The sequence below is a fragment of the Oryctolagus cuniculus genome, assembly GCF_964237555.1.
Source record: "Oryctolagus cuniculus chromosome 17 unlocalized genomic scaffold, mOryCun1.1 SUPER_17_unloc_1, whole genome shotgun sequence".
Lineage (NCBI taxonomy): Eukaryota > Metazoa > Chordata > Mammalia > Lagomorpha > Leporidae > Oryctolagus > Oryctolagus cuniculus.
In genome coordinates, this window is record NW_027208202.1 from 1,620,452 (window position 1) to 1,634,494 (window position 14,043).

The 14,043-nt window shown below is 37.4% G+C and overlaps 1 protein-coding gene across 1 annotated transcript; it reads right to left on the reverse strand.

Moving 5' to 3' along the window:
* Positions 1 to 4,083: 4,083 nt before the first annotated feature.
* Positions 4,084 to 12,747, reverse strand: LOC127486729 (zinc finger protein 717). The gene is made up of 4 exons (XM_070067652.1): positions 12,636 to 12,747; positions 10,689 to 10,815; positions 10,354 to 10,446; positions 4,084 to 8,452 (listed from the first exon to the last, which is right to left on the reverse strand). The coding sequence occupies exons 1-4, from the start codon at positions 12,657 to 12,659 to the stop codon at positions 6,573 to 6,575; spliced, it is 2,124 nt and encodes a 707-aa protein (XP_069923753.1). The 5' UTR covers positions 12,660 to 12,747; the 3' UTR covers positions 4,084 to 6,572.
* Positions 12,748 to 14,043: the final 1,296 nt, after the last annotated feature.

Consider the following 14,043-nt stretch of genomic DNA (forward strand, 5'->3'; position numbering starts at 1 on the left):
AACTTAATACATTATCCCTCTTAGTAGTTTTTTTTTGTCTGTTCTACTTAATATGACTGGTTTAATTCTGTAATTAATACACAGTTATTCTTAAGTATTCAAAATTAACTGAAATGTGATCCCTGTTAAACATAAGAGTGGGAATAAGAGAGGGAAGAGATGTATAATTTGGGACATACTCAATCGGACTTACCCCAAATGGTGGAGTTAGAAATGTGCCAGGGGATTCCAATACAATCCCATCAAGGTTGTATGTACCAATGCCATCTCACTAGTCCAAGTGATCAATTTCAGTTCACAATTGATCACAATGAAAGGACTAAGAGTCAAAGGGAGCACATAAACAAGTCTAGTACCTGCTAATACTAACTGATAGAGTAAATAAAGGGGAGAGTGATCCAACATGGGAAGTGAGATACTCAGCAGACTCATAGAATGGCAGATGTCCTAAATAGCACTCTGACCTCAGAATCAGCCCTAAAGTCATTCAGATCTGGCTGAAAAGCCCATGAGAGTATTTCAAGCATGGAAAGCCAAGACACTCTGGCAAAAGATCTCTGTGAGTGAGTCCCAGTGGAAAGAACAGGTCTTCAAAGAAGGAGGTACCTTTCTCTGAAGGGAGGAGAGAACCTCCACTTTGACTATGACCTTGTCTAAACAAGATAAGAGTCAGAGAACTCAAAGGGCTTCCATAGCCTTGGAAACTCATGACTGGAGCATAGGGAGATTACTGATGCCATAAACAGGAGTGTCAATTGGTAAAGTCAACAACAGGAGTCACTGTGCACTTACTCCTCATGTAGGATCTCTGTCCTTAATGTGCTGTGCATTGAGATTCAATGCTATAATGAGTACTCAAACAATATATTTCACTTTGTGTTTCTATGGGGGTGCAAACTGTTGAAATCTTTACTTAATGCATACTAAACTGATCCTCTGTAAAAAAAAAAAAAAGAAATTATCAATTCCCAACTTGACTCTCACTGGGATTAAACATGACAATAGGTCTGATCTGATTTCATCATCATTTAAAAAAAAATCATCTATTATTCTTCACTTTATGTTTCTGTGTGGGAGCAAACTGTTGAAATCCTTACTTAATGTATACTAAGCTGATCTTCTGTATATTAAGATAATCGAAAATGAATCTTGATGTGAATGGAAGGGGAAAGGGAGTGGGAAAGGGGAGGGTTGTGGGTGGGAGGGACGGTATTGGGGGGAAGCCATTGTAATCCATAAGTCGTACTTTGGAAATTTATATTCATTAAATAAAAGTTAAAAAAAATATAAAAAAAGAAAAGTAATAACGGGATGGGGGAGGAAAAGGTTAGGCACATGTGCTTATGGAGGGTAGGGTGGAAAGTATCACTATGTTCCTGAATCTATAAATATGAAGCACAGCCATTTGTATATTTTAAATAAAAAAATTTAAAGACTTCTCTATGTGATCCTCATTTTTACTCTCATGATGAAATATTTTATGCACATAGAGACTTAGAGAACAGGGTATAAGTCTATACTAGTATTCAGGCCCCTCAAATATCCCAAATGGATTAGTCCAAATCTGATGTGAAAATTTGATTGGTTAAATTGTTATACACCATTTTGAAAATTCTGTATTTATCCAATATCTAGTCTCTGGATTTATGGTTGTACAATGCCATTCCTGAGAAACCATGGTTGACCCCCCAGAGAATCTTCTCTGTTGGGCCCTCAGAACTGAGCCACTGTATACCTGCCCACCTAGGGCAGACACATAAGAAATCATGGACTGATATTTTACCTTAAGGGGGATAGGAATTAATAAACTTATACAATCTTCTGGTTTCTGTAAAATTTATTTATTCACTTGAAAGAGTTACAGAGAGGGGCAAGGCAGAGAGACAGAGGGAGCTAGAGGTCTTCCATCTGCTGGCTCATACCCCAAATGGCTGCAATGGCTGGAACTGAACTATTCTGAAACCAGGAACCAGGAGCTTTTTTGGAGTCTCCCACATGGATGCAGGGTCCAAGGAGCTGGCCATATTCTGCTGTTTTCCTAGGGATATTACAGTATGCTAGATCAGAAGTGGAGCAGCTGGGACTTGATTCAGCACTGCTTAATGCCAGGAGGCTAGAACTCAATTTGGTCTTCCCATTTGAATGGAAAGATCCAAATAGTTTAAACCATGACCTGGTGCCTCCAAGTATGTGCAGTATCAGGCAACTAGAATCAGAAGTGAAGCTGAATCTAGGTATTCAGACATCCCAAGTGCTTTATTAAACATTGCACCAAAGATCTTTCTCCAAATCAACTAATTTTAAACTTGAATCCATAATATAATGCTTGTTCACAACATTTCATCCCTTCAGTCTTGTGGCTAACTGTGTTTGTATTAAGTGGCCCTGTATGACCTGTTCTTCATCACCAGGCACTTTTTGCTATAGCAAACCCACAAAGCTCTTTCATTCATCTAGATTGACTATGCCAGGCTCTCTTAAAGCTCTCTCAAGTTAACAGGGGCTATAAAAAGTTCAAAGACAATATCCAGTAATACACAATGGCCTCAGACTCCAAATCTGAAGACATCAGTTGATAGCAAATTCTTGGCTGAATATGCTTCAAAGTGATATGGAGACCAGCTGGCTCACATCAGCTACCAATTCACCAGCAATTCTTCTGTAAACTTGCTTCCCCTTCTCACATTTTCTATGCCCTCACTCTTCATCTGGCATCAGGTTCCAAATAAGACCCTCATATATACTCCTATCTCAGCATTGTTTTGAAGGAAAACAAAACTAAGATGGAAAGAAATCCAAGGAGGCCAAAATAACTCCCACCCTGATCAAGTCATAGATAATCAAACAAAGCCCATAGAGAAAGACTCCTTAAGTATAGAGGAAAGCAAGACTCCAAGCCAGAAAATGTACAATTACTTGGCATAAGAAATTATGGCATCATCAGTCAGCAAACTAACCAGTGCCTCTTTCAATAGAACCCATAACACATGTAGGAAATGAACTCCAAAACAAAAATTCAAGAAATTAGTGGATTTCTGACAATAACTGTTCTCTCCCTGTCCCTGAGAATTATTTGTAAATAAAATATATCACAATGAACTTTAGAAGAAAGAAATTTATTGAGGCATCAGTGGTTAGAAACATTGGGAAAGCAAAACTGACACAAAACAAATAAACCAAAAGAATCATATTCCATTAAGAAATGGCTTCCAGAGGCACACCACATTATTTATATTCCAACAATGATAAGTATAAGGAAATAATTTTCATGTATTAATACTTAGATGTGGATCAAGGAGCTAATTGATCCATCTGTTGTTGACCCTACTAGCAAGTTTCTGTCAAATTCCCCAGATATGATCAGTTTTTATTACTTCTATGACCAGATTGTGCTCATGTTTCATGAAATCTCAGTCAGCTCTAGGTTGGTAGCAAGAGAATCTGGTTACCTCTTGTTACTGTCAAAAATGATCACAAGCTTAATGACTTAAAAAACGGAAAATGTATACTGTCACTATTTGAAGGATAAAAGTGAAATCCCTCTCTCTGGCTCAAACTGAAATGCAGGGAATAAGGTCTGTGCTCCAGCCAGTATCTACAGAATAATCTTTTCATTGCCAACTCCAGCTTCTGGTAGCCTCTGTCTTTATGATTACATCACTTTCATCTTTGCCTTCATGATGACATTGATTTTCATTTTCTTTGAGTATAAACCTCCTTTTGCCTTTGGATTGTGAGCACATATGTGATTCCAGCCAGGACTACATGGAAAACCCCAATTAACACAATCCAAAGGTCTTTAATAAAATCACATATAGAAATTATTTGGACATAATACTCCCACCTTCCATGAGCAATGCACCAACTTAGTTGGGGGCCTAGAAAAAGTCCTCAGCCATACAATATTACAGAAAATTAGTTCTGAGTAAGATGGAAGCCAACCCAGACAAAATAGCAGTCCAGCAAATCACTTAACCTCACTGAAACTGCCATTCACTTTCTTTTAAATTTCTGACTATACTAAGATTTGATTTGATGAAGACTTGAAAGAAGCTGAAGCACTTGAACAGGGACAATGAGCTTTTTCCAATGGGCAGTAATGGAGGTGGAGGAATGATATACAGGATTGTCCTCCAGATGGGAAATAAAAGAGACATTACAGTTAGATGATCATCATAACATTTGTAGCCCATTTTTCAGGGAATGGTCATGCAACTTGGGTAGACTGTCCATCCTAAGTATATCCTGAGGTCTCAACTGAATGTAAATCTGATTAAAATCCAGAAAGGACTGTGTAAATTGGGAAAGGATGAAAACACACATTTTCAATAAAACTTAGGGTCACTTTTAGCAGTAGGGAGTAATACAACCCAAATTCTTGTCTCTGGGCAAGAAATTAAAGGAAGAAAAGAATAAAATAGGGAATCATAAATGAAATATTTAAAATGGATTGCACATTCAATAATACAGGAAAAATTTAGGAGATAAAGTCTTGCAATTTATAGGATTTGAGATACTCCCATTATAGAATGAGGGTGATGTGTGCAAAAACTCCTACTTGAATATACAAACAGACCGCAGGTAGTATAGTCTAATCCAGAAATGCACACAGGTAACTTGGAAGTTCACATGAGTATGCAGGTGACCAAAGGCTCATTCCCTATACTGGATGAAACACTCATCACCCAGGGCTGGAGTACAGAATTATGGCTGGAACATGTGTCAGTTCACATGCCTGTGGTCATATCACTTATTTGTACTACAATACTACAATAATGTGGGGAAAGAATCCTAGGCAGGCAATAACACTGCTATACAACAATAACTTTGTAATTGGTGAAGATATTCCAAGTAACTCTTACAATAACTGTTGAATCAACTGTTGCAACTGTTGAATATTTGTTAGCAAAATTTACACATGGAAGCATGGTTAGCCCATCTCAGTCACTATTTATCATGTGAATTTACTAACACTTTATGAGGTGTGGTTCTATCTGAGAATTCTTCTAGATACATGACATTTTCATAGACTTCTCCCTGTAATCTTGCTAAGCTTTGCAGAAGTTTGCCTTACAGTAAAGGTTTTTCCAATTGCATTAGTCAAAGGATTTTCCCTTTGGTGAGTTCACAGTTAAATATTGAGAGAAGACTTATGGTAATCTCATTTCCGAGTCACTTCTTGTGAGCTGAAGACTGATTTATAGGAGATGATTTTTTAAGCATTCCTTACATTTGTTTATTTTTTCTTTATGGATTCCCTGATGTCTATTGATATCTAATTTCTGGCCAAAGATTTTCTCATATTTACTGCATTTGAAGGATCCTTTTTTGAATTCTGTATCAATGTAAGCATGAATCCCAGGAAAATACTTTTCTACATTCATTACACTTGTGAGAAAACCCCTGTGTGAATTCTTTGATTATAATAATTGATTTCTGATGAATGGCTTTTTTTTACACTAATACCATTCATTAGCTTTCTCCCTTACATGAGTCCCGATTGTATGGGGCATGGTTTCTAACAAAAGGCTTTGTCACAAGATTACATTGATTTTGGGAGAAAGCTCTTCCACATTCAGTATATTCTTAAACTCTTTCCTTTGTTTGAATTCCATGATTTGTTGTGAGGCATTACTTCTGACAAAAGGATCTCTTACATTTATTACATTCAAAAGTTTCTACCCTGTGAATTCTCTGATGTTATAAGGCATGGTTTTGGCAAAGAGCTTTCCAACATTCATTATATTCATAAGGTTTTTCCCCATGTAATGTCTGATGTCTTAAGAGGTGTTACTTCCAGATAAAGGCTTTTTCACATGCATTACATTCAAAAGGGTTTTCCCCTATATGAATTTGATGATGTGCAATTAGGGGTGAATTACAGTTAAAAAGTTTCTGAGTCATTACATTCATAAGCTTTCTCCCCTGTGTGAATTCTTTGGTGCATTGAGTTCTCTTATTGCCAAAGGACTTTCCACATTCATTACATTCATAAGGCTTCTCCCCTGCATGAATTCTCTGGTGTTCAATGAGTCCTGATTTTTGGCCAAAAGCCTTTCCATTAGTCATTAGCTTAATGAGGTTTCTCACCTGTGTGAATTCTCTGGTGTGTAGGAGTTGTGCTTTTTCATAAAAGGCTTTTCCAGTCATTACACTCATGACATTTCTCTCCTGTGATAATTCTCTGACACATTGAGTTGTGACATATTTCCAAAGGCTTTTTCCTCAGTCATTACATTCATAAGGTTTCTCCCCTGTGTGAGTTTTATGACATATTACTAGGCTTGCCTTCAGGAAAAAGTATTTTCCAGTCATTACATTAATAGGGTTACTCTCCTGTGTGACTTCTGACGTCTGCCAAGGTTTGGCTGATTGCCAAAGGCTTTTCCACAGTCACTACATTTATAGGGTTTTTCACCTGTGTGAGTTCTCTGATATGTTATGAGGTTTGACTTCTGGCCAAAGGTTTTTCCACAGTCACTACATTCATAAACTTTCTCAGCTGTGTGAATTCTCTGATGTCTAATGAGGTCTGGCTGATTACCAAAGGCTTTTCCACAGTCATTACATTCTTAAGGTTTCTCCCGTGTGTGAATTCTCTGATGCACTATTAGGCTTGTCTTCTGGCCAAAGGCTTTTCCACAGTCACTACATTCATAAGGTTTCTCACCTGTGTGAGTTCTCTGATGTCTAATGAGGTCTGGCTGATTGCCAAAGGCTTTTCCACAGTCATTACATTCATAAGGTTTCTCCCCTGTGTGAATTCTCTGATGCACTATTAGGCTTGTCTTCTGGCCAAAGGCTTTTCCACATTCACTACATTCATAAGGTTTCTCACCTGTGTGAGTTCTCTGATGCATTCTGAGGGTTGACTTCTGGATAAAGGCTTTTCCACAATCATTACATTCATAAGGTTTCTCCCCTGTGTGAATTCTCTGATGCATTATTAGGCTTGACTTCTGGCCAAAGGCTTTTCCACAGTTATTACATTCATAAGGTTTCTCCCGTGTGTGAATTCTCTGATGCATTATTAGGCTTGTCTTCTGGCCAAAGGCTTTTCCACAGTTATTACATTCATAAGGTTTCTCCCGTGTGTGAATTCTCTGATGTCTAATGAGGTTTGGCTGATTGCCAAATGCTTTTCCACAGTCATTACATACATAAGGTTTCTCCCCTGTGTGAATTCTCTGATGAATAATTAGGTTTGATTTGTGGCCAAAGACTTTTCCACAGTCATTACATTCATAAGGCTTCTCTCCTGTGTGAATTCTCTGATGCATTATGAGACTTGATTTCTGGCCAAAAGCTTTTCTACAGACATTACATTCATAAGGTTTCTCTCCCGTGTGAATTCTCTGATGAATTATGAGGCTTGACTTCTGGCCAAAGACTTTTCCACAGTCATTACATTCATAAAGTTTCTCCCCTGTGTGAATTCTCTGATGCATTGTGAGGTTTGAATTCTGAACAAAGGCTTTTCCATAATCATTGCATTCATAAGGCTTCTGCCCTTTGTGAATTCTCTGCTGATTATCGAGGTCAGACTTGTTCAAAAAGTCTTTTCCATAGTCATTATATTCATGAGGTTTCTCCTCTGTGTGAATTCTCTGTTGTGTTATGAGATATGGTTTTGGGAAAAAGGCTTTTCTACTATCAGTACACTCATGAGGTTTCATCTGTATGTGAATTTTCTGTTGTCTAATGAGATCTGACTCCTGGTGAGTGGTCTCTCCACATTCAATACACATATGGGGGTTTCCCTGTATGTGAGTACTGTGATGGATGCTATTGCAGGAATTACAACTGAATGATTTATTACAGGTTTTACCTGCATGGGGTTTTTTCTCTAAATGTGGCCTCTGATTTATGACAAGATGTGATTGGTAAGTCACAGGCTCCACATCCCTAATATATTCATAAAATTTCTCTCTTGTGTGGGTTTGTTGATGCGTACTGAGGTTAGAGCTTTTGTGGAAAGCATTTACTATTTGAGTTGCCTTTCCTACAGTGATAGTTGACTTATTACAGATTTCTCCCTTACAAACCCTCTCAGATTTATAGAACATCTTCCTTGTGAAGACTTTCCCTTTTCCAATATGCTCAGATGTCTGCTTCACAGTCTGAATCTTGTGACACTGACTAAGAGGCTCACAGAACTGGAGAGAGTTCCCAGGCACCTTAGTGGCATCAAATTTCTCTTCAGCTTGTAGTTGATCAGACCCACTTTGGGGATACACATTGTGACATATATTGCATTCTTCAGGTTTCATTCTTGAATAATTTCTCTTTCTGATAATTAGTTTGGGAATATGGCTTGAACTTAAATTAAATGTTTTTCTTAATTCAACTGTTTTTGGAGTTGATGTCTTGCTATTTTTCTTAACATTAAGATTCAGACTTTTGTCCTGACATTCCTGGCTGTTCCTAACCAGGTCATCCCTTTTCACAGCAACTGAAATGAGAAAAAACAAACAACCACTTTACTGAATCACATATAACTTTCTCCTTGCTAACTTATGTAAATGGAAAGTTACTTGGTATTCAAATGGCCTAAGATATTAACAAAATTAATATGAGAAACTTAGTTATGATCATTATATGGTTTATCCTTAATATATTAATATATTGAATTGCATCAATAGGTCTGCCAAATATCAATCATGATCTTGTTCACTACCTGAATTCTGTTCAGGTATGGTAGAATGGCATTTGTGGTAAGATGTATTAACTCACTGCTTTGGATGCCTGCATCCCAAAGCAGTGCCAGTTTGAGACCTGACTCCTCTGCCTCCAATACAGCTCTCTGCTTTGAATATAGCTCTCTGCTTATGTAACCTGGGAGGCTGCAGATGATGGTTCATGTGTTTGGGACCCTGTGATGCACCACAGAAGACTAGATGGAATTCCAGACTATTGGCTTCAGACTAGTCAGACCTAACTGTTGCAGTCATTTGCAGAGAGTTAAAAGATCTCTCTCTCCTCTCATTGTCATTCTGCTTTTCACAGAGATGAAACAACCACACAAGATTTCAATGAATGGACACATATTCAGCAAAAATTTTCACCCATTACCTAGCAATAATTTATTTCCTTCCGTATGTATTTATAAAAATTGTGTATTTTGTACTTCTCTAATATTTCAGGTAGAAATATGAGAAAGTTTTACTGGATCATTTACTTTAAGGTGAAGAAGAATGAAATGTGTTTGTATTTTAAACAGGACCACATTTAAGGAACAGTATTGGAATGTATGATTGCCTTATGTTCAGTCTTACCCAGGAAATAGCATATGTAGGATTTTTCAAATGAAAAACTCTTTTGTCTGCACTTTATGACAGTTTACCCATATTCCTAAGTAAATCTGACATCTTCAGCTTCTCATATTTGCTACTGGTACAGAAAAGCCACAGTATACCATCCTGGGTATAAACTCCCTATCAGTTTAAAGAATATGTTTCTACAACCCGGGCTGTGTTCACTTTCTTTGAAATGTCTTTTCTAATTCATTCTAAAAACACCAGCTGTGGTTATCTGCTCTCAATTCTTTCTATAAACATTCCTCTGTGATAATTTGAGTTTCTGGAGGCTTTTGATTAGTTGTCTCCTATTTCCACAGAAAACTTCATTTCCTATGCTGTTTTGTCATTTTCTTGTTTCTCAGTGACAATGAAAAATAAGAATTCATAATTCAAACTCTTCTCCCAAACAAATCTGAGTCATTCAACATGAACCTATGAGGTTACTTGACCTTGGGATTGAGAAACTCATAAATTTCTTGGTGAGTCTAGGATCACTTATTTTCATGTTCCTATACAAGTTCATGCTTAGCTTTATGATTTTTGATGTCACAGCACAGAGGCTTACTCCTCATCATCTTTTAGCATTTACTCATTTATTTACTTACTTAAAAGCCAAAGAGACAAAGATTGAGGCACAAAGAGAATAAAAGAGAGAATTGCCAGCCACAGGCTCACTCCTCAAATGTTTCCAACGACCTATCATTTTCTTATTTATTTGAGACGCCTAGAGAAAGAACAAAAGGAATTAATAAATTCATGAAGGAAAAGGTATGAAAGTGTGGAGAATGACAAGTTAGAATTTGTAGAATGAATCTAACCTGGAAAACAGCCTTAGTAACACCAGAAAAGCATTGGATTTTTTTAATTAAAAGAACATCTTCACCAAGAGAAAAAGAGACAGACGTTGGTATCCCTAGATATTCTAGAATACTGGATATACAAATCCAGCTGTCATCAGGAGAAAGATTTGAGAAAAACTCATGGGAAGAGCACCAGTCAACATCTGCTGCACTGCTTCTACTTTGGCCTCCCTGCCCATTATGTGCAGACTGACCTGGAAGACTCTGATGTAGGCATTCTTCCCCCATCCAGGGCTCTGCTCCTTGCTCCAACTTCAAGATCAAGTCAGGTTTGGTCATGCAGTGCCCTATTAATGGAAACAATGTCAGATTTTGTGAACTCACAATCTTGGGTTATTTAAAAGACTACAGCTTGTTCCAGGTGCTCTGCAACAAAGGTACCAATTTGAATCCTTTCTTGATGTTAGAAATTCAGATTATTCATGTTCTCAAATTCTACACCCTCCAAACATTATACTTTATAAAGTGTTTACTTATTTGTCAAAGAGCAAAAAAAATTACCATTGGGAATGTGATTGGTGTCACTCACCCAAGGAGAACAGGATGCTGTAGGTCTCCAGCATCACATCCCTGTACAAGATTTTTTGAGTATTGTTCATGTTCTGCCATTCTTTCCAGGTGAAATACACAGCCAGGTCTTCAAATCCTATCATCACCTGCAATGGAACACTTCCGGTCAACATATGAACTCTGTCACAAAACAAACACTGAAAGTTGTATATCTTGTATACAGGTATGAAGGAAGAAGGAAGGATATGGTTTCATTTTAGACTTGAGCATTTGGACAACCACATAAGAAGCATTAAACAGGGAGTCAACTATTGTCTGAAAGCTGTGAAAAATGCCTAAACTAGAGGGAAAGAGGAGTTTCAGATCAAAAGGGCTACATCTGTGAAGGGGATCACATAACAGGCTGAAAGGGGGATAATACTGACTTTTGAGTGAGCAATGTTAAAGTGAAGAATTTAGAAGTATGTAGGAAAAAAGACAAGATCCTATCAGTGAAGCTTTAATGAGAATGAACACAGAAGAATTTCCAGGAAAACATCATCCACAATCACTTCAAATATGGCAGAGGAAAAATATTTTAAAGAGAGGTTAGGCATTGAGTTTAGTGTTTATGATGCCAGCTGAGAAACCCCACTTCTACTTCAAAGTGCCCAGGTTGGATTTCCAGTGCCTGTTCTAGTTTCCAGCTCAGCTAATGCAGAACTGGGGAAGCAGTAGTGATGCCATCAATGAGGCAGGCCTAGACTCCATTCCTAACTCCTGGTTTCAATCCTGCCCACCTCTGCTTGGTATCATTATTTAGGGAGTGAATACATGCATGGGAGCTCTCTCTCTCTCTTTCTGTCCATTAACTTCTTCCCCTATCAAGCTCATAAATATTTTTAAATAAGAGAGAACATTCAGGTAAGACAGACAATAGAAAATAGCTTTTGGCTTTGTCTATGACTACTCTACTGATGAACATTTGAAGAACTGAAATAACATTACATCAAATTAAAGGAAAACAATGAAATTATTTGCCCAAAAACAGTACTTGGTGAATTCTGCACTACAATCTGCATTTCTGACTAATTGAGAAAAATGCATAAAGATTTGTTTAAGAAACAGCAGTAGGCACCAGAAATGTGATGTAGCAGGTTAAGCCTCCATCTGCAATTCTGTCATCCCTTGTGAGCATACAATTTGAGTCCTGCCTCTCCATTCCAACCCTGCCCCATTGCTGATATACCTGAAAGAGTACTGAAAGATGGCCTGAGTATTTGGGCCCATCCCCTAATATGGGTGACCAAGATGGAGTCCTAGGCTCTTGGTTTAGCCTGACCCAGTCCCAGCCATTGTGGCCATTTGGGAAATGGAGCAGAAAGATGGAAGATATCTATTTTTCTCTCCCCCCAGTCTCTCCCAATCTCTGTAACTTTGCCTTTCAAATAAATAAATAAATAAATCTTAAAAATACAAAATTACCTGCACTAGACACTTTTTCCCACATTTTGGATCCTCCACCTGAATCAAGTTCAGCTCTTCAAAATTATTAAAGACTGCATTACTCTAAAAATTCAAAAACGAACTTAACTGATTGGTGTTTTAGTACCAGGCAATATTTACCTTTGTAGAATGCTAAGTGTTTATTTTCAGGGTAGCACTAAAAATATTGACATCATGTATGTGACAATAAAGAAGGTTTTTGACATCATGATCCAAAAAATTTTGGATATTTTGCACTGAGGTTTAACTCAAACGTTTAATATATATTTTGTCATGGCAACAGAAAGAACAGGGACCAAATTGCCCTATCTTAGATGAATGCAATGTTTCATAATCATGCCACATTTGTCATTCATCTTATTTGTGGATATTCTCTGAGAACAAAATTATGTTTATTTCCCAATTTAATTAATAAACAATTACAGATTTCCTAAAATGAAAACTGACTATAAGCTGAGGAATAATTAAGAAATCCACTTACAGGTGACGTATTTTCTTTGCTCATGGAAATATGTGAAAGTGCCCAGAGTCACACCTGGAAGAGAGAGCACTGTAAACAAATTTTGTAAAATAATGAGGTTATCAAAGAGATAAACATTATGTTGTCACTAAAATTTATTTATTTTTTTAAGATTTATTTTATTTATTTGATGAATGCATTTTTACATAGATACAACTTTAGGAATACAGTGGTTCTTTCCCTCATGCCCCCCACACTACTCCCTTCCACCTCCCATTCCCTCTCCCATCGCCTTCATTATGGATCATTTTTAGTATGACTTTACATATAGAGGACCATCTCTATGTTAATCATAGAGTTCAACAATTTGCCCCCACACCCACACACAATATATAGAGTGCAGTTTGGGGAGAGAATCTGCAGTTGATTCTCATATTGCAATTCATTAGGGACAGATGTCCTACCTGGGGAGCAAGTGCACATTGACTTCTATTGTTCCTTTAACAATTAACACTCCTTTTTTTTATAACATCAGTGATCACCTGAGGCTCCTGTTGTGAGCTGCCCTTGATATGGAGGCCTTTTGTGACCATAGACCCTGTTGTTATTTGGACACAGCCATAAGCAAAGAAAATGTTCCCCTCTCCCTTCAGAGAAGAGTGTCTCCTTCTTTGATGACTCTTCCTTTCCTCTGTGGTCTCGCAGAGATCCTCCATGTAGTTTTTTTTTTCTTTTTCTACAAAGTCTTGTCTTTCCATGCCTGAGATGCTCTTTCAGGCCTTTCAGCCTTTCACTAAAATTTACACTAAAGAAGTTATTTTGAATTTACTCTTTTTCTATGATTTCAAAAGTACCATACAGGATTCCATATATGTGTGTACACTAGAAAACTTCTTATATTTTTTAGAACTGAAAGTCTATAGAAAGTATGCAACTTACACTTCATATTTTTGGCCAAAATTGCATTGGAACAACCATACATAATATATATTTAATGTAGTATACTTTTCCAGAAATGATTTCAAATAACATCATTCCCTGTATCCATCCCTTCACAAGACCTTGGATTTCACCATTTCACTTCCTTCACCTATGAGACATCAGGACATGCGAGAGAAGCACACATTGTAAAGCATTTGCCTTCTCAGGTTTTCCTTTTTGACACAGTTATCTTCTGGAAAACCCTGGGGCCTGCTTGTGGAAGAGATAAGATCTAGCCAAGATTCACTACAAAGTACCATTTGAGTGACTGCTCCCCTCCTGATTCAATTCCAACTTCCTGCAAAATCACATACTGAAAAACACCTCCCAGGAAGCAATGCCTCAAGTAGGTGAAGGCCTTTGAGCCATATCAGAAATTTGAATTGAGTTATTTTTAAACAAAATTACTTATTTGAAACACACACACACACACACACACACACACACA